A 25,280-nucleotide genomic window follows, 5' to 3' on the forward strand; every position below is an offset into this window, starting at 1 on the left:
CATTCCGGTGAATTTCAATGTTGTGAAGGCCATAACTCGGAAATAAAGCATTTCCGGACACATGTTGTAATGAACTATTTTGATTGTCTACATGTGGGAAATACATACCTGAAATTATGCCCCGTATTTTTTAAACATCCTGTACAATGTAAGCAAAACGAAAATTTATTACATTCAACACAGCACACAACGGTGACGAAGTGGTAAGTCAAGACCAAGACATGTACTATGCAATTACTTTAATTTTTCTCAAGAAAATAGGCGTGGCTAGACATTCCTTATTTTATTATTATTATTATTATTATTATTATTATTATTATTATTATTATTATTATTTTCACATTAAATAAAACACCAAAATACAATATCTTCTTCTCAATGATCTGAATGAAACTTGAGCACTTTAAGTGTCACGAAATCATGCTGCACTGAAAACTAAATACTAAAAGAAACGGATCTTGAAATGGTGAATATCAGTGTCGATTTGGCTGTTGTGCTGAAAAATATCACTGTCGGAAAACCATAAAAATAAATGCTGAAGCTGGCAGAAAACTATGCATCAGTCCACAACTGCTGTATGGTACAGCATGCAATGTTACATTCTGCTTTTATGGCATCCAAACTGACTGGTATTTCACCCTAACACATTCTTCCTCTGCTGGGCGCTTTTCTGAGATCTGTGAACAGAGGTTTCAAAAGGCATTTTTGAAGAATGCTGCATATAGGGCATGTAATTGCATGCAGGCTAACCTGGTTGGATTTAAACTAAATACAGCAGTATTTAACATTTGTGCGGACAAATAGGAAAAATAAATATAAATAAAATAGTAATAACAATAACAACAATAATTTGAATCACAGAGAGTGTTTTTTTTTTTTTTTTTTTTTTTTAAATAAAGGGCATGTAGAGCATGCGTGAATATTCGCCACTGGCACAAAGTATAATCTTAGTAACAGACATCTGTAACAAAATACTGTTGAAAGTGAACATTGTTCTTTTTTAGGTAGTATAATTTTAGATAGGCACTTAAGTTGGGATAATCATATTGAAGTTTGTAAATAAGTTGAGAAAGGTATATTTTTGTTTAAATATTTTGCTAAATATAGATATCATGAACATGATCCACTATGGTGTAATATTATAATCATCTTCTTCTTCTTTGGCATCATGCCCTTAACCTCCCTTACAACAGCCTACCATTCCTCTCTCTTTTTATGCTTTATTCCTCCACATTCTGACTCCCAGTGTTCTCAAATCTGATTCGACATCATCTAGCAATCTCCGTTTTTGTTGTCCCACATTCCTTCTATCACCTGGTTTAATATAATAATCTTATATAATGGAACTGAAATCCGGAGATCAACAACTAATGTAAATATTAGTAGGTTACTGGTTCTAAAAGAAATGCGTAACAATAACATCAAATGCTAATGATAAAAATTATTGCAGGGAACTTTTTAAGATAAAAGGAATTCAAACAGTTATATCTGTTTATGTGTATATGGTGATATTACTATTGCAGAACTCCAATAAATTCAGATATTCACTACTGTAAAATGTGATATATACAGACAAGGGTATAAAAAGGATCATGGAAAGGATCATGGAAAGGATCCACTACTGCTACTCTCAAGCAGGACATCAGGTGGTCATCAGTAAAGTTATTCAGGTTCTCTACTGATTTTTATTATGTTTATTGCAGAAAACACTGAGTCACATAAATAATATGCAGATCCGAAAAACATCGTCAAATAAAACGCCAGCTTTTGAATATTTGAATAGGATTCTTCACACAATAATTTCCAAAAGTCAGGTGTATTGCTATCAGTAGCTCTAGTGTTCAGATAAATGTCGCAGCAATACTTCACTATTTCTTCTTCTACTTTCTTGGGGTCTCCTTCCACTAAATGCTGATATTGCAGAACTAAGTTCATCCCTTCTTTCAGTTTTCAGTTCCTTAAATGGAAACACCATGGAAGCTACAACATCTTCCAACTCACTGAACTGTTTAAATCTTGTTTCAAATTCCGTGTGCAAATCGTATAGCTGTCCAACTCATTTTATATTTCCACAATATACAGTATCAACAATGTTTCATTAATTGACACTCTTAAACAAAAAAAATTCCTTGCCTTTCGAAAAAGTTATTTTGTTTAATTTGAGATTAAGTCCTTTGAATTTTCTAATCTAATTCATCTTTTGCAATTACTCGTACTTTGATAATTGATATGACCTAAGGCAATGGATATTTAAGACGAATGATGAGTATAGAAACATCCAGTCAAGAGTAATTTTAATTAGAAACAACATACACTAAAAACATTCGGAAACAAAATGTGCAAAGATACCTTATTTTTTTTAAATGGCGATGTTGTGGGTGATGTTTCTGCTACAAATCCTGGTATATCCACAGTAATATTTGTAGTGGCAAGCCTCAGTAAATGCATCAAAGAGTCATCTGAGAAAAAACTTCTGAACGAGACTTTATATACTGTGTGTGTCTCACTTCCTGAGCCGAGAACTTCCTAGTGCTTTTAGCCACGTCTCTTTGATCTGCTTGGACCATCACAGTAGCATAGGCTATTACATGTGCTGAAAACATTCTAGGGGTCTTTACTGTTTGTAATACTGGAGACTCTAATTGCGATTACCACTATTACTATTATCTCTGTCGGCAATTTCCGAAAATGTAGGTACTGTGGAGGACTGGTAACTGTGTCCGTGTGAGAGGGTTCTGCTGCAACCGCGGGGAAGAGGGTAGGTAGTAAAGGTTCGGGATGGGGGTGGCTTTGCTATGACATTGACAGACAACTACCAGTTCTGAATATATATTGCGAGAGTGCAGTCAACTTGAGTTTACAGTATTCTTTACATTGTTCAATTCAGAACTTCCTTATACAGTAATTACAGTAAATCTTGTGGGTGGAATCGTTATTGAGTTCCCACGTTGGACGCCGATTGAGGGTGAGTGGTTATTGGGACCACACGTTGGGCGCCATTTGAGGGTGGGTGCGTCTCGATGTTGCGTGAGATTCACTCAGGGTAGCCGAGGTACGGTTGTGGTGTAGGTTGATGTCGGGAATAATACCAAGCCGGCTACTTAAATAAAAGGCAGCGTAAACTTCAAAACTATAAGTTTATTGTCGTATCCACTTGGTAAACCCTAGAGTATGTATTTCCGGCTGATTTATAATTCAATCGTTGGTCGCAATTCTGTATCGACTCAGTTGCAGCTCTGAATAAGCTCTATCCGATACTATAAATTCAATACTCTGTCCCGTACACTACGACACGAAGCGAAATAGTAGTCCTGTCGACACCAAACGAAGTAGTTATTCTGCCCTGTATGTAGGGCCGCCGACACGAAGTAAAGTTGTTTTGATGATCTCCGCTCCGAAGCGGAATAGTAGTCCTGTCGACACCAAACGAAGTAGTTATTGTGCCCTGTATGTAGGGCCGCCGACACGATGCGAACTCGTTTTTATGATCTCCGCTCCGCGGCGGAATAGTAGTCGTTCTCTTATTTATAAAAACCTATCCTACGCTAAAACTAACTATCCTATTGGTTAAAAACTACGTCACTAACTGGCCTAAAATCTATTCCCTATTGGTCCAAAGTGACCTCATAAGCTGGACCAAGATCTCTTCTTATTGGGCGCGAAATATGTCATCTCTAAATTTAAACTTTGGATTTCCCATAACCTCAAATTAGTTTGTATATCTCACAAGAATACCCGTTCTTTGGAAAACCCAAGCTTGGCAGTATCTTTCCCACGGGTCTAGTCCGACTCCGGCTTTTATGCTTCATCGAGTCTATACGAAACCCCGCTCAAGGTGGCCCTAAATCTGTCCGATGCTGACAAGTGACGAAACACCTGTGTGAGGAAGCTAATTCTAACGAAGTCGCCAGAACATCCCCGCGAATACATGTAATAAAAATATGGAGATATCACTTCGCTAATAAATCGGTCTCTCCCTCTCCTAATTACTGCTTCAAATGCCCATCTACATAACCATTGGAAATTCCCGAAAGAATTTCCAATGTTATGAGATGTCCCCGCTTTCTGCCTATAACTAGCCTCACAGTTCCCCTACGCTATCAGCCGGTAACACATTATTTACAATACAATCTGATTATAATATCACTACAAGCAATTACAATAAATATTACATATATCTTCACAAGCCTTTCTATGTACACAACTCTCACACAATAAGCACAACAATGTACAATTTATATCCACATTTACATATGTACAATACCATTCATTCACATATTTACATTTATTTATTAATTGATCAGTTACACACTCTGCGTGCTTGGTTGTACCAGCCGCCCTGTACAAGTTCACCTAGCTGTACGCGTGAGACTAACCATCCTACTCTTTCTCATTCCTGCCTCCTAGCCTCTCCTGTTTGAAAGGCCGCAAGAGTTGCTTGTGGTACCTTCCAACAGGTTTACTTTTTCCCCTTTCTACCAATTCGAAAGTATGGTCTCCGTATTTACTCTTAATTTCGTAGGGCCCCTTGTACAGTAGCTCCATGCGTGAGTAACGTCCTCTAAGGGCGGAAGATAACTTCACGTCCCTTAGCAATACCAAATCGCCGGGTGTGGGCTCCCATTTGTGGCGATATCTTTTAACTTTACCGAGTCTATACTCAGCCTTTTTCCTGACTCGGTCGAAAGCTAGTTTACACAGTAGTTCATCACTAGGAGGCTCACCCTCCTGTATTGCCTGCGGCAAACTCTTTATCATGGGATCGGGATCGATCCCTAACATAAGTTTGATCGGAGCTATTCCGGTCGTTGGATTGATAGAGTGGTTCATGACTCTCTCAATCACCTCACATTGCCTAAACCAATCCTTATGGTTTCGGTGACACAGAATACGGAGATACAATGATATATCCCTAAGCGCTCTTTCGCAGGGATTACCGCTGGGAAAGTATGCGGAGCAATTGTATAGTTTCACGCCCGCATCTTCCAGCCTTTTGCAAAACACTTTCGATTTATGTACCGACACATTGTCACTGAGCACCGCTGTTACCGGACCGTAAGTCGGTATGTAATCTCTAACCAGCTTGTCAGCACACAATTTACTAGAGATATTTCTTAAAGGGTAAATCTTTACAAATTTTGTGAAGACATCGTACGTAACAAATATGTACCTGTGTCCGAAGGACGATGTGGGCATTGGACCGTGTTCGTCCACTGCTACAAGTTCATTCTTTTTACCCCTGATAATGACCTGTGGTACATTGTCATACCTTACATTTAGAGGTTTCGCCCTCTGGCAGACCTCGCAACGAGATATTACCCTTCTAACCTTCTTTGACAGTTGCTTAATATAAAATGATTCTGACATAGTTAAAATGATCCTATCACTCCCAGAGTGACACATAGATAGGTGAAAGTTGTTTATAAGTTCATTCTCCATACTCGCAGGTATGTATATCTTCCACTTCTGGATATCCCTACCATGCAATTTATACAAGATACCAGAGCGCAATCCATACACTTCGTCTTTCACCTGTGAGATTTCTCTAGCTTTGTCCATTAAGGCCCTTATCGTGGAATCCTCCTGCTGCAAATCTGCAATTTTCCGAAATTTTCCCGTCAGAGCTCCATTCCTCGTGGAATCAATTTTCATCACGGCAATTTCGTACGCGGGGGCGGTGATAGTTTCCGGTAGCCCCGATTTGGAATTCTAACGAGAGAGACAATCACCAAAGATATTGTCTGCCCCCGGAATATGTCTAATCGTCACATCATGAGCCAAAATCTCGTGCACATATCTGGATATTCTAGAGTTCGTCAATTTGCATCTACTCAGAAACGCTAGGCTTACATGGTCAGTAAATATGATTATCTGCCTATTAAAGATATACTGACGGAACTTCTGTAGTGCGAAGTACACAGCAGAAATCTCTAGTTCCGTGATTGATGCGTTGCTTTCGGTACGCGACAGTCCCCTAGAAGCTGTGGCAATCACATGTCGCTTATTATCTTCATCTGTCTGACATAGAATTGCTCCATATCCATATGAAGACGCATCCGTATAAATCTGAAAAGGTAGGCTGTCGTTAGGCCTTTCCAACAGAATTGAGTCGGCAAAAAGCAGTTTCGTTCGATCGAATGCTTCCTGCTCTGCCGACCCCCACCTGAAGGGTGTATCCTTCTTCAACAATGCTCTGAGTGGGGCTACATGCTTAGCATAATTGACGAGAAACCGATTCTGGTATTGTAGGATACCTAGATACCTACGAACCTGTTTCCGGTTCCGCGGCGGCGGGATCCTCGAAATGCTCTGAATTCTCTCTTGGTCCGGTCTAATTCCGTCAGACGAAATTACGTAACCCAGGAAAACTGTCTCAGCTTTAAAAAATGCTGTTTTCCCCAGCTTGACTGTCATACCAGCCTCTCTCAATTTAGTAAGTACAAAATCAATATCCCTAATATGCCTATCCACATTATTGCCATATATAAGAAAATCGTCAATGTACTGTGCCAGAAAACCTTTCGTCGAATCACCAAAAATTATGTCAAGTGCCCTTAGTAGCGCAGATCCAGAGCTCGCGATGCCGAATGGGCATCGGGTATACTGATAAACTTTCCCGTTATGTAGGAACGCTGTGAATTTTCTCGAGTCCTCGTCCAGCGGAATCTGCCAATACGAACTGGTCAAGTCCAAACTAGTGAATATAGAACAGTCACTGATACGGCCTAACAAAGTGTCCACTGACTCCGTCCTGAAATTATCTTTCACTGAAAACGAGTTAACGTGTCGGGCATCTATCGTTACTCTTAAGCTTCCATTGGGCTTCCTAACCCAGCACAATGCATTTACGTAAGGCGAGTCCGATACTTCTATAACTCCGTCTTTTAACATATCATTTATGACTTCGTCTGCCTGATCCCTTAAAGATAGGGGGATGGGTCTACATTTATGCCGAAATTCCTCCATTCCTACCACCTTAATTTTGTGTGTATACACTCTACACAGACCCGGCGCGTCTGAAAAGACATTTAAATGGCTACCTACAACATCCATTAAGCGTTTTCTTTCACTCTCACTCAGGCCGTGTGCCTGGTTAACTTTATCTCTCACTATTTCGAAAGTATCTGTCTTCCTATTGTTAGACGCGACTACCTGCCTAAGATCGCCAAGCGAAATCTCATTACAATATCTGGCCCTACCGCTAATGAGATTACGTCCTATTTGTCTCGCCTGGACTAATTCGCCGATACATAACTCGCATTCTCCGCAGCCTACTTGACACACTCCCCTAGTTACCTCATTACCTTCCCACGGATTAACCTCTATAATTACATTCTTACAAATTTTTAGATGCTCTACGAAAAATAACTCTTCCTGTAATTCTATCTCTCCCGCGGTTCTCTCATCTAACTCCGATCTAGCGCTATCCCTACTGAATGGGACATGGCCTACACTGCCGTTACCTGCCGTAACCCCTAGTCTGTTTTCCCTGAAATCTAATAGCGCGTGCCATTCATAGAAGCTTTCTACTCCAATAATGATGTCGGTAGTCAACCTTTGTATCACAAGAAAAATAGCATTTAATTTCACGTCTCCGCACTCTAACTCGAACCATACTTGATATTTTACCTTTTCCTTTTTCTTGCTTAGGGCGCCTGCACAGTACAGTGAAATATCGGTAACGTTTGCAGTTTTATTCCTGAATCCCTAACCTTTTGAAAAAATTCCAAGCTGCATACGTTATTTGTGGAGCCCGAGTCCAACAACACACAACACTTTATCCCAAATATTTTAGCATCTATATAAGGCAATACATAAGTCCCATTATTTTCTAACTCTGGGTTAGTAATCTCGCTCTGTCTCTTCACGCTTACCGCGTTGGTGGATTCTTTTGACAGTGGCTTACTGCACTTAGCTACAGAAATCTCCGAACCCTTGAGACTTCTGTCTAGCAGTTTCCCGAGTGTGATGCAGTCGGTTCCACTGCTACCTCGTCTCTATTTCTACAATTTATAGGCTCCCGGCCCATACTCATTCTGACCGGACTTTGCTGACGTCCGTTCATGTCTCTATTCCTGCTTTGTCCCACGTTACACTGTGTAGGTGGCCTATTGCACCCTTGTGAGGCCATTTCTTGTAGGACGCCTCGCCTATCTCTCTCCTGCTCCTGTCTCCTCCAATCACCTCGATTTTGCGGTCCCCTGCTAAAATTAGGCTGCCAGAATCCCTGTCTGTAATTTCTGTTCCTAAGCCAGTGTGGTTGGGTTCTAAGCCTATTATTTCCATTTTCTTGTCTTCTCGTGTACCATCGTATGTGGTTAACCCTACGCACGGGACCAACACCTCCTCGATCGTTCCTCATCCTGTTATGACTACTCTGGTTATTCCTACTATTATTGTAAGGACCCCCAAAGGGCGGGTCACTCCTTCTCTCCCTGTTGGGACTTTTCCCTCCGTTATGGCCATTATGGTACCGACTATGTGCATTGTTGGGGCTCCTGTCACCACCCCAGTTACTCTGATTTTGGGCTCCTGTCCTTGGGGATGAAAAGGCCGTACTTGCCCCCTTCCCCGCTTTCTGGTCGGTGGGGCTTGAACCCTTTCCTTTGCCATGTTCATAATCTGCCTGTCCACTACATTCATAGTGCGTGGCGTCCGAACCATCCAGCGCAGTCAATAAATCTATTGTTTCCCCGAAGTCTCGGGGCCCTGCTACGATCAGATTATATCTTATGTTCTCGGGATACTGCGAAATCACAGTTTGGATCAGCTCTGAATCCGGTATTGGCGGATTGAGGCTTTTCCCTTTCTTAACAATTTCAAGAAAATAATCTATCATAGAGACGCCTCTTCCCGCGTCAAACCTGCTCTGATTAATTTCCTTCCTAATTCTTTGTTGTTGTCTTTGTCCCCAGTATCTCTCCGAAAATTTTTCTCTGAATTCCTCATAAGTGACATTATCCCCTAGGGCCACTAGCGCCCAGTTGAGTGGTCGGCTCTTTAGGCTCTTTCGTACGACAGTCATTTTTAAGTCATCCGGCACCCCTCTTACTCTAAAGTACGTTTCTAGCTCACTTATGTAGTTATGTGGGTTTGAAAATTCAACCTCATCAAAAATAGGGTAACCAATCTCATTCAAAATGTGAGTGGGGTACTGGGGACGGCCTAAATATGCCTTGTCGTTTACACTTATCAACTCACTACGCACATCATCCCGTGAGGTCTGACATTCCTCACCAACACTATTGTTAACATGTCTTACATTTATGTTGCTACCTGATGCCGGGCTCTCACTTGTGCCCTCTTGTCTAGAAACTGCACGGTCCGAGCTGCTATGTCCGCTTAAATTTGCGGGACTACCCCCATTTAGTACGTCGTTTATTGAGTTTAGTTTACTTCTTAATTCTTCCAAACATTCGTTATCCGCCCTTTCTTTATTCTTTATGGCTCGCTTGAGACCGTCCACTTCCTGATCCATCTCACCTATTTTCTCTTCCACCGAATTCTGAATTTCTCGAGCCTTCTCCACTATCGTTTCCTCAACAGCTGATTTTAGGTCGCTATTCTCTCTAGTAGCGCTATCTCTAACTCTAACTTCTAAATCCTTCATACTTTCTGACATCCTATCCATAGCTATCTTCAATTGGTTCTCCATTCCGATCCCATTCTCGGTTAATTTCCCCTCTAGCTTCTCTATTTTGTCCTCCATCTTGTTTCCTCTCTCCGCTAATTTTGCAATATGATCTCTAATCTCTCTCGAACTTTCCCCCAATCTATTTTCCATTTGTTTTATTTGTTCTCTACTTTCCCTTGAGTTATTCTCTAATTTAGTTTCCATTTGTTTTATTTGTTCTTTACTTTCCCTCAGAATCTGTTCTCTACTTTCCCTTGAGTTATTCTCTAATTTAGTTTCCATTTGTTTGATTTGTTCTCTACTTTCCCTTGAATTGTTGTCTAATTTATTTTCCATTTGCTTTATTTGTTCTTTACTTTCCCTTGAATTGTTGTCTAATTTATTTTCCATTCGCTTTATTTGTTCTTTACTTTCCCTTGAGTTATTTTCCATGAATTGTCTCATCTGCTCCCATAACTGTTCTAGCGTCATTTCCCCTTTGCCACTGTCTCTACTCTGTTGCTTTTCCACCGTTCGCTCTCCCTCTATTTCTTGTCCTGCGTTATTCTCGACCTCCTCCCTAATTTCCATAATTTCCTCGTCCTTCCTTTGCTCCATGGTTCCCTTGTTTCTATTTCCTCGTCTTTCTCGTATTTTCCTAACTACCTTACTCCTATGGCTACGTAGTATCATCTATATGCTACTCTGTCATCTATCCGACGCTTGCTTTCCCAATAATAATCTAACTAGGCCTGTATTTGCACTCGACTCACTTCCAACGAATTACGCAATACACTTATTTCACTCTTTCCCCCAAAATATCACACACAAAAAAAAATACATATATATATATATATACACCCAAAATATCACACCAGAAAATGAAACATATACACTTTATAATTATTCCCCCAAAATATCATATACATATATACACATTTATACGTCTTCTATTCATACTTGCCACAGCCTCTCCGAGTCGCCTTCTCTGGTGGTCCCCGTGTTGTCTTCTCTAGTGTTGTCGTGATGTCGCGATGGCTTGATTCTGTTCCCGCCTTCCAGCGTCGTTCCTCGGCTATGCAGGGCTGAACTGCTCCGTCCGGTCCTCCTCGTTGTTTGGTGCTGTGTTCGCACCCGGGGCCGGTCACTGGAACAGCTGTCTTCCTTCGAGCCCCACGTTGGGCGCCATTTGTGGGTGGAATCGTTATTGAGTTCCCACGTTGGACGCCGATTGAGGGTGAGTGGTTATTGGGACCACACGTTGGGCGCCATTTGAGGGTGGGTGCGTCTCGATGTTGCGTGAGATTCACTCAGGGTAGCCGAGGTACGGTTGTGGTGTAGGTTGATGTCGGGAATAATACCAAGCCGGCTACTTAAATAAAAGGCAGCGTAAACTTCAAAACTATAAGTTTATTGTCGTATCCACTTGGTAAACCCTAGAGTATGTATTTCCGGCTGATTTATAATTCAATCGTTGGTCGCAATTCTGTATCGACTCAGTTGCAGCTCTGAATAAGCTCTATCCGATACTATAAATTCAATACTCTGTCCCGTACACTACGACACGAAGCGAAATAGTAGTCCTGTCGACACCAAACGAAGTAGTTATTCTGCCCTGTATGTAGGGCCGCCGACACGAAGTAAAGTTGTTTTGATGATCTCCGCTCCGAAGCGGAATAGTAGTCCTGTCGACACCAAACGAAGTAGTTATTGTGCCCTGTATGTAGGGCCGCCGACACGATGCGAACTCGTTTTTATGATCTCCGCTCCGCGGCGGAATAGTAGTCGTTCTCTTATTTATAAAAACCTATCCTACGCTAAAACTAACTATCCTATTGGTTAAAAACTACGTCACTAACTGGCCTAAAATCTATTCCCTATTGGTCCAAAGTGACCTCATAAGCTGGACCAAGATCTCTTCTTATTGGGCGCGAAATATGTCATCTCTAAATTTAAACTTTGGATTTCCCATAACCTCAAATTAGTTTGTATATCTCACAAGAATACCCGTTCTTTGGAAAACCCAAGCTTGGCAGTATCTTTCCCACGGGTCTAGTCCGACTCCGGCTTTTATGCTTCATCGAGTCTATACGAAACCCCGCTCAAGGTGGCCCTAAATCTGTCCGATGCTGACAAGTGACGAAACACCTGTGTGAGGAAGCTAATTCTAACGAAGTCGCCAGAACATCCCCGCGAATACATGTAATAAAAATATGGAGATATCACTTCGCTAATAAATCGGTCTCTCCCTCTCCTAATTACTGCTTCAATCTGTGTAATTCAGTGTAGTGCGTATATTTAGTATAGGATTAGTATAATGTAGTGTAGTGATAAAATAGTATAGGATGTGTATAGCTATAGTATAGGAATAATAGTGCGAGATGATAGAGCAGTAATATTAGCAAGAAGGATAGTCTTAAAACACTTTTGTTTAGTATGGCTAATAGAAAGGCATACACAAGTATTCATAGTGAAGCAAGAGAAATAATAGCCAACATCATAGAGAAGCGCGATGAGGAAAGAGTGCAAAAACATTTGAGGATTCCCTTAAATAAATCAACTGAAATAGCAGCCGAATACACTGGAGTGGGATATAGTACAATAAAGAAGATTAGGAAGGAACATAAGATAAGAAAATAAAGCAGTCCGGATAGACTTCTGAAATCGCCAGGAAAGAAGAGACGAATAATATCTCGTAATATACTGTACGTAGACGACTTCGACAAGTGTGTTATAAGAAATACAATACAAGACTTTTATATTCAAGAAAAGAGAGTGCCGACAATACTTAAACTTTTGATGGTAATTAAAGAAAAAATCAATTTTCCTTGGGGCAGAAAATCACTAAAGAGAGTCGTGAAAAGCATGGGGTTTAGATGGAGGAAATGCCAGTCAAAACGAAAAAATCTTGGTAGAAAGACCGGATATTATTGATTGGAGGGCAAACTATCTGCGTAAAATGAAGAAGTATCGAGAAGGACGTGAAATTGTGTACGTAGACGAGACGTGGGTCGATAGCAATCTAACTCACCGAAGATGTTGGCAAAGTGATGACGTAATGGGAGTTCAGGACAATATGAATTCGGGGAACAGACTGATCATACTACAAGTGGTTTTCTTGCCAGTGCAGACATAATATACAAAGCTGGCTCTACAACAGGAGACTACAATGGGCAAATGAATAGCGGCAATTTTCAAAAGTGGGTAGTTAATCAACTTACGCCAAATCTTCAACCAAATTCTGTTGTCGTTTTAGACAATGCACCATACCGTTGTATTCAGGTTGATAAAGCGCCATCACCCTATGCCTCAAAGGGGACGTGATAAGAGTGGCTGCGAAAGAAAGGAGTCGAGTGCAATGAGACAATGCGTAAGAACGACCTTTATAAACTGATTCTTCCACTGAAACCAAAGGAGAAGACGTATAGAATAGATAACATGTTGTCAGGTAGTGGACATGTTGTGATACATCTTCCTCCATATATGTGTGATTTAAATGCCATCGAACTCACATGGTCGAAAATCAAGAGAATTGTAAGGGACACGAATGTTACAGGAGATTTGTCTTTAACAAAGCTGCGTGAAACTACGAAGAACGCAATACAGGAGGTAACACGGCAAGATTGGGCAGGTTTCGCCAATTTAGAAGCAGAATATTGGGAAAAGGACGGAGTAGTTCCAGATGTAATTGAGCAAATATCAATCAACTTTAACACTGATAGTGATAGTGAAGCCGGGGGCAGCGATAGTGAAAATGGCAGTTCATCTTCTGAAGAATCCGTGTGAAACGCGACTCTGTCTGCATCCCACTGCAAGCCTACACGAAGACAAGGTAAGAGGAAATGTTTCTTGCATGCATAATAGTACGTTTACCAATAAGCTCAACTCCCCCCTTCCTTTTCGCTTCCCTCAGAAAACCTTTTCCTCACCAACAAGACCGCGGACACAGTTATTAGTCCTCTACAGTATGTACACACTGTGTCACTCTTCGTTCAGTCTGGACAACTGCTGAATTACCATAGTGCAACGTTTCTCAAAGTATGTTGCCGAGGTTCCGTGAGCCCTATATGGTTCAATAAATTTAATTTATACTTAGTGGATACAATAAAAATATATAAAAGTTACAAAAATATGAATTAATAGTAACATAAAACATCATCGATAATAATAATATAATTGATGTTGTGGGATCTAATCGATTAATCGATCAAAAATATTTAATCGAATAAGTGAGTCAATTAAAATTCATTGGTTGTAGTTGATATTAATTATTATTTTGTTAATACAAACTCATACTAAAAATTTCGACAATATTTCTCCCTAGGAAAATGCTTACTTCAAAGCACAATAGAACTCTTATTTTCTAACTGTAAACCAGGTAGCGTAGGAAAAATCTTTGCACAAACACTTCAGAAAGAGATGGAGATATGAGGACATTGACCTAGTCTACCTCTATTGAAAGTTGAAACACAATGCGAAACCCTCATTAAGTTTTATGGTTTTCCAAGAAACTTCCACCTTGTTGTCAGCTCATCTTTCTAGCATATGAAATACATACTTTTCTGGGATTCGTCCCCCTCATCCATTATAAATTAGCCATGTCTACACTGTGTGTAAGTGAGAGAGTAACTATCTTCCTCTATTTCTAAAATCTGGTAATTCGATTACAGTAGGGGCCAGTCTTCTGTTTCGACCGCTGTAGTTTTGCAGTTGCAGTTTCTCTACTGAGTTTGTATATGAAGTTTGTGTGTTTAGTTTGAAAAAGAAAAAAAATCAGTTTTCTGTGGTTTGTGAAAAGTGTACATTCCATTATGGCATATGAAAATTTGAGAGGCAAACTCGGTGAAACGTTTGGATTTAAATTGAACGATCGTGAAGAAGTGCTTAACAGAAAAAAAAGTTTTTTCGTGTTTAGTGACGCAGGAAACATTGTTACTAAACATAGAGCGGCATTTAACTCGGAGCATGTGAATGCACTCACATGTTTAAAATCATGGAAGAAGCACTATTAACTAGGTGAGTCTTCATACTTTTTATTTATATTTGTCTCAAAAATTTCTGGAGAAATTTACATAATAAACTATAAGCCTCATAATAAATATGTTAGTAAGTAATTAAAATAGTTGTTTTGTAATATAACATACAATATTTACTGATATACAACACATTTTAATACTTATGTTTATTACTGGACACAAGTTAAATTTAACAATAATTGTGTATTACAGTATATTAAAACATTTTTTAACTCGATCAAAACTCGATTAATCGATTAAATTCAAATAGTTAATCGATTAAATATTTTGATCGATTAACAGCACTAATAATAATAATAATAATAATAATAATAATGATAATAATATTATTATCATTATTATTATTATTATTATTATTATTATTATTATTAAATATCTAAAACAGAAAATAATACTTATCACTTCCATCACTGGATTCTCTGCATAAGTGTTCACTAAAACAAAATACCGAAACAGACAAAATGCAGAAGTAGAAATGAGATTACAACTTTCTGCCATAAAACCAGATTGCAGGCTTAAAAAGCAAACACATTTATCCCACTGAATAGAATTATTGAGATAGTAAGTTTCACTTGTCTGTTAATTATTAAATACTAACAAGGTATTACAAGAATTCCGCAGTTACAATTTAGGTTAAAAGGGTTTTGTGGTGGAAAAAGTTTGAGAAAGACTGCCACAGAGGAAAGAGTTTACGGATGTGTACAAACAACAACGAAATGGAAATATAAAAATTGGAGATTTATCCTTCGAAGGGGTGGAAAAATTCAAATATCTTGGAGCAACAGTAACAAATATAAATGACACTCGGGAGGAAATTAAACACAGAATAAATATGGGAAATGCGTGTTATTATTCGGTTGAGAAGCTTTTATCATCTAGTCTGCTGTCAAAAAATCTGAAAGTGAGAATTTATAAAACAGTTATATTACCGGTTGTTCTGTATGGTTGTGAAACTTGGACTCTCACTCTTGAGAGAGGAACACAGGTTAAGGGGGTTTGAGAATAAGGTGCTTAGGAAAATATTTGGGCTAAGAGGGGTGAAGTTACAGGAGAATGGAGAAAGTTGCACAACACAGAACTGCACGCATTGTATTCTTCACCTGACATAATTAGGAAAATTAAATCCAGACGTTTGCGATGGGCAGGGCATTTAGCACGTATGGGCGAATTCAGAAATGCATATAGAGTGTTAGTTGGGAGACCGGAGGGAAAAAGACCTTTGGGGAGGCCGAGACGTAGATGGGAGGATAATATTCAAATGGATTTAAGGCAGGTGGGATATGATAGAGACTGGATTAATCTTGCACAGGATAGGGACCGATGGCGGGCTTATGTGAGGGCGGCAATGAACCTTCGGGTTCCTTAAAAGCCATTTGTAAGTAAGTACAAACAACAACCATGATCGCGATTAGGTCTATAATCTCGAGTAGTAATCTAACACTGGTATTAGTGTTTAGTTAGATACCGGAATTGATGAAAAGGGCATATCGTAATTTGTTTTATGAGGAGATAATCTATACATTCGCTTGTTGCTCCATAACTAACAAAAGGAATACTGAAAAGGCTGGTGTGTTGAATGCAAGGTAGTGCTAGCTGCACATGGGATAAGCATTATAGGACCTCCCACTCTCCCTCTCTGCATCTCGGCCTGAGAGGACACTTTCATACTTGCATACATGGAAAACACTTTAAGTTCAAGATCACGGAGATGGGGGAAACTGATTTTCTGATAACAGCTTTAAGAAGATGATGCCTTTCTCTTTTCTGGCGCTAAGAAAAGTACTGTATCTGTTTGCACGTCACAAACTTTCAATTGACATCTAGGATTCTGGTCTTCAATTTTTACGCTTCTGAATTTCATCGAACTCTTTAAATCTTACATAAAATTCTACCTGCATGTTTGATGCGGAGCTTGCAAAATTATACATTTCACAGTTTTCTGCAGACAATTCCAAGCAAGAAGGGAAACGAGCCGAACTTTTTTCCATGCTCATCTTGAAAATTCCAAGTTTCTTTTGAAAGCCACTCAGCTATATAAGTTGGAATAGTCTCATCCTTCTCCTGGAGTTTCAAATCAAATTTGGCTTATTTAAATGGCCTGTGATATCTCTCAAGAATATTAGCTCAGAGATAGACTTGGTTCTGAAAGTTTCTTAGCTAGGTCGTCTGTTTCTAGCTTCCCTAGCTGTCTGAAATTTCAAAGGCATGTTGGGTCCAATAAGTTGTCTTGGAAATGTTTGGATTTTGCTTCTAAGAGCAAAGTACCCTATCAGGCATTCCCAGCACTAAGCTACCTTACTTCTGAGTGCAATAATAAATCACTGCACGATGATTCCAACTCTTCCAACATTGCCCGAAAATGTCGATAGGTGGTGAGCAACCTATTTCCTCCACGAATTGTGCTGGCAATTTTTAGTACATCTTTCATAACTTCACTCTGTTTTAATGATTTTTCACATTGTTTAGTCAACTGTACGAAGGCAAGTTGAACCTCACTTAAGTGATACCAACAAGGCACCACTTATGAGGCAACTAGCCCAGGAGATAATTGGGTAGGGTGGCCAGTTCCTTTCCCCCTCCATTGCATACATCGACGATTAACTATATATTACACTAATCAGACTTCAGATACATACAAACAATACTGTTTTTCCTCTGACACTATGTATTGTCAAGTGAGATGTAATTGCCTGATAATAGATGTACATATCAGCCAGAATCTCAATCTAGGGTGGGTTTTTCACATGACCCCTCTTAATATATAAAAGAGTGAATTAAAAAAAATTGATGCCATTTTTTTTCGTAGAAAACCAGCCAATCTACTTTTTTGCCAGTCACAGAATTTGGTTCTATGTATCAAGTGCTCTAACTACTCATCTACACTAAAGCTAAATCCACAGCACCGGAGTGAATCCCTCTCCTCCAGTGTTTTTCCCCTTTTCCGCATCACTTCATGTTCGACATATATTTTGACATATTATATTAAGTCAACTGCCATTATACAAGGAGCGCACTCAATTGAGTGACTTGGTGGCTGGGATTCCACAGTATATGCACTGTTGGGCAAAGAATCTATGTAAAGATTAATTTTTGGTCCTACAGAATTTATCTGTTATAGTAACAATGGTTATTAGAGGAGAAAAATCTGCTCTGGCACCGGGGATCGAACCTGGGTCCTTGGTTCTACGTACCAAGCACTCTAACCACTGAGCTACACTGCTCAATCCACAGGGGAAAAACAGGGTGAGGGTGCTGTGGATTGAACTTCAGCATAGCTCAATGGTTAGAGAGCTTGGTACATAGAACCAAGGACTCAGGTTCGATCCCTGGCGCCAGACCGAGTTTTTACCTTAACAGATAAATTCTGTAGGACCAAAAATTAATCTTTATGTAGATTATTACTACTTTTGTAGTGGTTATTGACTTCGTTATTTGTTATTGCTATCATAAACTACATCCAATTGTACAAACACCTTAAAAATCTGTTGAAGAACTTCTGATACACACTTATTCAACAAAATATGCTTGTTTAGATTTCATTTATCACTTCAATAAATGTATTGCGATACAGTGGAACCCCACTTTTACGTTCTCGCAATTAACGTCTTAGCACTATTTTTAAACAGTTATTTTTCAGTTCCTTCAATTTTCATGTGTTCATAATGTTATATAAACCCCGCATTTATTATGTATTGTAATTTAAAATTTCCCTTCATCCACATGCTTCATTTTCAGAATTCATAATATGTATGTATGGATAATGGCATTCCGACTGTGGAAGAATAGTTGTTACAAGAAACAGATGAACATCGTTTTCAGTGACACTATCCGTGGTAATGGTGATGATGGTGATTGCGATGCTGTTCCCACAAGTACAAAGGCTGTTGCAGCATTGATAACATGTAAAAAACAATCTCTTTCTATTGTAGATGTTGATGACACTATGTTAGAGAAATTTTATGAACTAGAAAAGCAGATAGACTTGCTGTCGGAGGGAGAGGACCCTAAGATATCAGACTTCGTTAAAAAAAAAACGCTAGTAAACATGCAATTTTATCTTGTGGGTGAGTTCTTCTGATATCTGTAGGTAATTATAATTTTGTAGTATTAAACCATTTCTCTCAATTTACACCACTGGTTTTCTCTGGTCCTTAAAAAGTGTGAAAAAAGGGTTCAACTGTAATTTTTCTGTACAATGACTATTTTGTATGGTCAAAATAAATAAGAATCATGATCTCGACAGAAATTTTTCAGATTTTATTATGAGCTTTATGTTCTGAAACAATGTGCATCAACATAAATTTAATGAAAAATAGGGTTCCACAATATATAATTAAAAGTTGTAAAGTTATTACAATGTCATTATCAGGTAGAGTATATATTTAATGATAAAATTATATCTTTTAACATTATCCATACAATTTAAACACACTTTAACAGCATACTTGTACAATAAGAAGGTACATTCTAACATAATACACATTCACTTAAATAGTACTGCACTTCACTTCCACCCACACTATTAACACTGGAAGTACAAAGTTAAATATTTAGGAAGAAATGACATTATAATAAAAGCGTGTTCACCAATAAAAAAATACAAGAGAAGAAACAAAAAGTAAATTTTACAACTTTTCGACATTGGTCAGAAATAAACACTAATTCAACTTAAAGTAATAAAATAGAATACCACGTGATATCCATCTTGATGTGTGTTCGTGATGCCCAGCACACTACTCACTGCTCTGGCAGGCATATTCAGGTCCTCAGCAATATTTTGCTTTACTCCCGATGACATATGAAATGAACATATTGCAGCACGCATACGGCAATGTTCGAAAACAAAAGCTTCATACTGTTATCTTCTTTTTACTGAAAAAATTCAGAGAGTTGTTAATTATTACGACAGTTATAGTTACACACACAAGAAATGCTATATCATGTCCCTGGAGAAATGCTGCAGGTGCAACCTGTCGCACTGCGAAGTCATGGTTAGTATTTTATTACCAGAAATAGTTCTCAGTCTGTGGGGCCCGCATGACCCCCACCCCTCCCCCCAGGCGCCGGTAGTTCATGGCTCCGCAGAGACGCCACTGGTTCTGATCCGTGTCATATACTTCAATTGTCTTCAGGTATGCTGTCCCATCAAAGCCACCTACAGCATACAGCTGCCCATTCACCACAGCAAGTCCAACCTGCAATGAAAAAATTGTGCAAAGCATTACATATACAACCTAAAATACCACCATTAAAACAACTTAAATAGTACATTATGCAACGAGCCTATAATGGTAGTAATTAAGACGCGAGTATGTTTGTTTATGAAATGAGCGCAAGCAAGTTTCATAATTTTCATACGAGCGTCTTAATCACCATTATAGGCAAGTTTCATACGACTTTTTATGCTCGACCATATTTCTAACTTGAAATTATTCGTAAGTATTCATGTTATGGTTATCGAAGTGAGGAGCAGAACTGACCTAAATTGTCAGATGTGCGCAGACACGAAAGTATTGATTTTTTCCGAGGAACGAATGTCATTGACCTTGATATAATCTAGAGAATAACATGAACATTAATCTTGATATAAGCTGGAAATTGATTTAGAATTGAAAAACGAGATGACAAATTGAATTTATTTGAATATTATTTACAATTAACGCTAATTATTATAGTAACAGAACATAACCTTCTGCGACAGTATTGGATTTCCAGCCTCCGTGATGTTTTGCTATTTGTCTTTTGATTGCATATCCAAGAATAATCGATACTTGCACTTTTATAATTCTACAATGGTGATTTCTCATTGGCTGAACAACTGAACTATAATGAATAGGTGTACTTTAATGAGGTGCATTAAAGGGCTACTACCAGGTGTATAATTACTACATTTCAGCATGGTCGAGCATAAAGTAAATAAACGGTGCAATGCAAGTCACATACTTTTCGTTATACATATTACGACATCTGTGTTTGATTATCAAGGGCCCAAAAACAGAGCAGGTGAAAGATATTCTACTATATGTTTTCAGGACGTTTAAATGTATACATAAAATAACTAATAATTTCTATACAAGGAATGCCATTTTGCTAATTAGAGGACACTATGTGAGTAATTTGCTGCCCATTTATATTGGCTTGCTACTCTGCCACCACCAATACATCTTCTAGGACAAGAGCTAAATTCAGTGAATACAACAAACAACAACAATCTAAGCTACCAGTAATGCAAAGCATAAGCAATACATATAAAAAAAAACTAAATGATGAATGAAAAATTTCCATGTACCAGAAAAATAAGTAAATAAGAATGACACAGACATTATAAAGGCAAATTTTGAATTACTTACAAATGAATTAAGTACATCAGTGATAATGATTCCAGAGATAAGTTCTGTAAATGTAAGTGCAATTCCTCACTAGAATGAAAAAGTAGAGAAATATGTTAGTCTTCTAGAAAATGTATTTGCAGTTTTCCAATCTTTGTTGTCTTAAAAATAGGAAGAAGAATACGACAAGAATGTTCTTTATCACCTACCCTATTCAATATCTACTTGGAAGATTTAGTGAAGAACTGTTTTCAGAACATGGGAGGAGTGATAGTAGGAGGAAGTAGAATAAAGTCCATAAGATTAGCAGAAGAGGAGATGATACTAAGGGATATGCTACTAGAGCTAAATGACAACTGCGAGCAGTATGGAACGAAGATAAATGCAAGCAAGACGAAGACCATGGTTATCAGAAGAAAAATTAAGAAAGTAAATGTGCAAATTCGAAATGAGATGGTAGAACAAGCGGACAGCTTCAAATACTTGGGGTGTACTGTAAGTAGTCGAAAAGAGGATAGCAATAGCAGTGGCGGCCGGTGAGGCATTCTGGTAGTGGTGCCAAAAATGAAGAAAAAAAATGGTTGCACGCAAAACACCCAAGTGAAAGGTGATAATCACAGCTCAAGTTTACAATTATGTTAAATAAAACACATTAATTAAACCAGCTATTTTACCAGGTGTGCAGTTAATAATGCACCTAGTAACAGTTACAATAACATTTCCGAAACTAATAACGAAATTTACAAATACAGATAATGCAAAACTTTCTCAGTATTGTTAAGTCAAATACAAATAACTTTTATAACTAGTAAAATTACTGGCAAAAACACACGAGATGAACAATGATATAGATAATAAATGAACACATTTGCACTTTATTTAAACAGGCCGATGAATCCAAGGCAGCAGCCTAAATAACACATGTTCATGTCCTCCACAGATCTCATGTATTGTTAACAAAAGCATCAACACTAGCAACAATGTAGCGATATTTAGTTGCCACAAAATAAAACAAATATTACACAAAATTAACAAATAGTGTTGCATAATATAAAAAAAAAATTACCTTTCTAAAAGGAACCACGACCAACTATCTCTGCATTCAATATAGTTAAATGGATAATCATTTACACGTTCAAATCCTAGTTGTGTGCATTAGTTTTGAAATGGTAACTTTACATTAAGATTTGGCGCGGAATTTTAACTTGTGTGTTCGTGAAAGTCTACACTGCATTACTGCGCTCTAGCGGGCGGAATGTTAGCTACTGCGTCAAATTGAATTTGGCTCAAAGTCTGCCATAAGAAACGCATACAAACTAGAATCAGTAGCCTTTTGTACAGTGTTATATGGACTCAGACAGTGCCACACCAAATTGGCTCCAACGTTCGGAAAAATGCTGCAAGAGTGCGCCCCGATCTGTATGTGTGCTCGTTCGGATGAAATATGAATAAAATGTGTAGAAATAAACGATTACAACTCCTTTTTAAGATATTATTTTTTGTTTCTTTTATTGGTGGTGCCATGGCACACTGGCACTGCCCCAAAAGCCGCCCCTGAGCAAAAGCAAAGGAAGCTTTTAATAGAAAAAGGAGCATCATCTGCAGACCTCTAGTAAAAGAACTAGAGAAGAGACTAGTGGAGTGTGACATTGTATGAGGAGTCAAGAGAAGCGGCTAGAAGCATTTGAAATGTGAATATGAAATGTGTGAAGAAAGAATAATGCTGCACCTGAACAGAAGAGAAAAAGAAATTTGTTTGGGTCACTGCATAAGAAGATACTGCCTACTGAAGGATGACTGGAACGAATGGCGAATGGGAGAAAAGTTCGGGGTAGAAAAAGATATCAAATAATAGACAATATTAAGATATATGGGTCAAATGCGGAAACTATGAAGAAGGCAGAAAATAGGAAAGACTGGAGAATCCTAGGTATGCAGTGAAAGATCTGTCCTTGGACAGAAAACTATGAATGAAATGAATGAATGTTGCCTTACAGATCTTACATCATGTTGATCACATGGAAAATAATTTAAAAAAGAGCATGCTCGTCTGCAATACCTTGTATGATTAAAATAAACGAAATGGCATTTAATTCATAACTATTTGTAACCAGATCAAGTCAGCAGACCTGATATGTGATATCAAAGATAATTATGATTAATAAATAAATAAATAACTTCTGCAATATGATTATCACAGAATATTTCACAGAAACAGAATTAAATTATTAAATTGAAATAGCCACAATGTGAACCTAACTTCTCTTCACAAGACAAAATTAATAGTTTGTGTTAAAAATGTAACAGTTTCCCTCGTAACATAAAGACCATCAACCCCCTTCTTTTTACAAACTTGAGTGAAACGAATCATCTATGCCCACCTACTACCAGATTTTATTTACAAAATAAAAGAAGAAACGGACAAATTTTTCTCTCCAATCATTATAGCTCATTTTGAGGAAGACACATCTTTCTGTAATTCTAGCATATGGAATTCAAGTAATTTCACTTGTTTTTGGATTAAAAATTATTTATCATGTATATACTTCCCAAACTGAGCTGTATATTTCAAAGATGAGCAAAACTTCTACAGTAGTTTAGAAGAAAAGAATGTATAGACATGTGAACAGACAGACTAACACACCATAAACCACTTGTCTATAATGTGTATTTCAGTGAAATTCTCATCGTTGATTGCTTTTCTTCCAGTGTAACCATAATTTCCTTAATACTTCGTATAGAAAGAAAGCACAAATTAATTTGAAAAGAACCCATTACCTTTCATAACCTGACAAATAAGCAAGGAGAATGAACTAAAAAAAAAGGAGAGGGAGGGAGGGGGGTATTTTTGCATACAACTGAACTTAGTGAAAAAGAAAACTGTGAATTACAATAGTACAGGACGAAAATGAAAATTAATTTGAGAACAAACCATTACATTTAGTAATCTGTCAATTGAGGAAGGAGAATGGACTAAAAAATAGAACAGTCAAGTAGGATGACATCGAACAATTCTAACATGTACTTTTCAATACTGTTCAAAATAAAAGGCAGTTCTATTTTTTTACCTGGTGAAAAATAAATTATATGGATAATTAACGAATTAACATACTAGTAAAGAATATTAATCAACATAATTTATACAAATTAATAAACAGCCTTCTTATGAGGAGGAATGATCTTTACAAGACACAAATTCATTGCAATAAAATTATTTGTAACAAAGAAAGTAAGTAATAATATAACAGAGAATGAAAAATCGGTCTTTACACAATTAAGGCGAAAAATGTAAATTATCAGTTCCGACCTTATTATTTTCCAGCACCTAAGTATGTTATAAATTCTTTTAAGGCACTTTTTCCTTTCTTGTGAAACAGACTTTTTTTTTTAGACATTTATTTAACAACGTTGTAAGAAATACTAGGTTATTTAGCATCGAAATTAGTAATTTCGAGATCATACTTGACAAGATGAGGCCGAACATTCTGTATGGGTTTATCTGACATTCACCTTATAACTGGAAAAATATCGGAAAAAACCAAATCAGGTAACCAACCCAAGCGGGAATCGAATCCACGCCTAAGTGCAGCTCCGAATCAGCAGGCAAACACATCTAATACTTGAGCTATGCTGGTGGATGAAATGGAAATGACAGCTTCTTCCCAATTTGGTCTCTGAATACAGTGTTTTCATTTGAAATGAAGGCTGATTTGACAACTCTGCTAGTAGTATCTGAAAACTGTTGATATTTGTAATGCATGGCTATAGTAAATCTCAATGCATAGAAAATAAGCAGTGTCTTTTAATTGACAACTATCATTTTTTATATTAGTTTTCAAGTATGTGCATTAGGGTGGTCCTTAGTCATATAGGTTGATTTTTATTTTTTGTAAAAATTTAAAGACACCGCCTAGAATAATTGTTACACTTACTGAGAAAATAATTCCCTAAAAAAATGGGATGGATTGGGTAATAAGAAGACGTCGCACATTTGAATTAGTTTTAAACATTTCCTTAGTTTCTATTTATATATTCAACCAGAAGTGAAATATTTATAACTTTTTGTGTTATCCTTCACCATTAATGCTTCTATTGTTCTTAAAAGTCTTTAAATGAAGTTGATTTCTTCACATCTGAATATTGGTGCCAATATTCGAACACAGTTTGCAGAATAAAATGTTTTTCTTCTTTTGTTCTCATCATATTGTTGTAGTCTGTCATCAGTTTCACTCTCCGTTGTCCTGAATCATTTACAGTTCTTTAAAATATTTTGCAATATGTAGTCCTTTCTGGAAAAGTTCG

General features: G+C 37.9%; 2 protein-coding genes across 3 annotated transcripts in view; one reads left to right on the plus strand and one right to left on the minus strand.

Annotated features, from left to right (window-relative positions):
* The window catches only part of LOC138705821 (nose resistant to fluoxetine protein 6-like), a 358,549-nt gene that overhangs the window by 18,002 nt on the left and 315,267 nt on the right, over window positions 1–25,280 (plus strand). The window lies entirely within an intron of this gene.
* Window positions 18,886–25,280, minus strand: part of dbo (Kelch-like protein diablo) — a 103,551-nt gene continuing 97,156 nt past the window's right edge. For both annotated transcript variants that reach the window (XM_069834482.1, XM_069834483.1), the window contains exons 9-10: window positions 19,657–19,844; window positions 18,886–19,521 (exon numbers count right to left, since the gene is read on the minus strand). In XM_069834482.1, the coding sequence (XP_069690583.1) occupies window positions 19,500–19,521; window positions 19,657–19,844 (210 nt within the window). In that variant the 3' untranslated portion in view covers window positions 18,886–19,499. The remainder of the gene's footprint in view (window positions 19,522–19,656; window positions 19,845–25,280) is intronic.

This window comes from Periplaneta americana, chromosome 9 (assembly GCF_040183065.1).
Source record: "Periplaneta americana isolate PAMFEO1 chromosome 9, P.americana_PAMFEO1_priV1, whole genome shotgun sequence".
NCBI lineage: Eukaryota > Metazoa > Arthropoda > Insecta > Blattodea > Blattidae > Periplaneta > Periplaneta americana.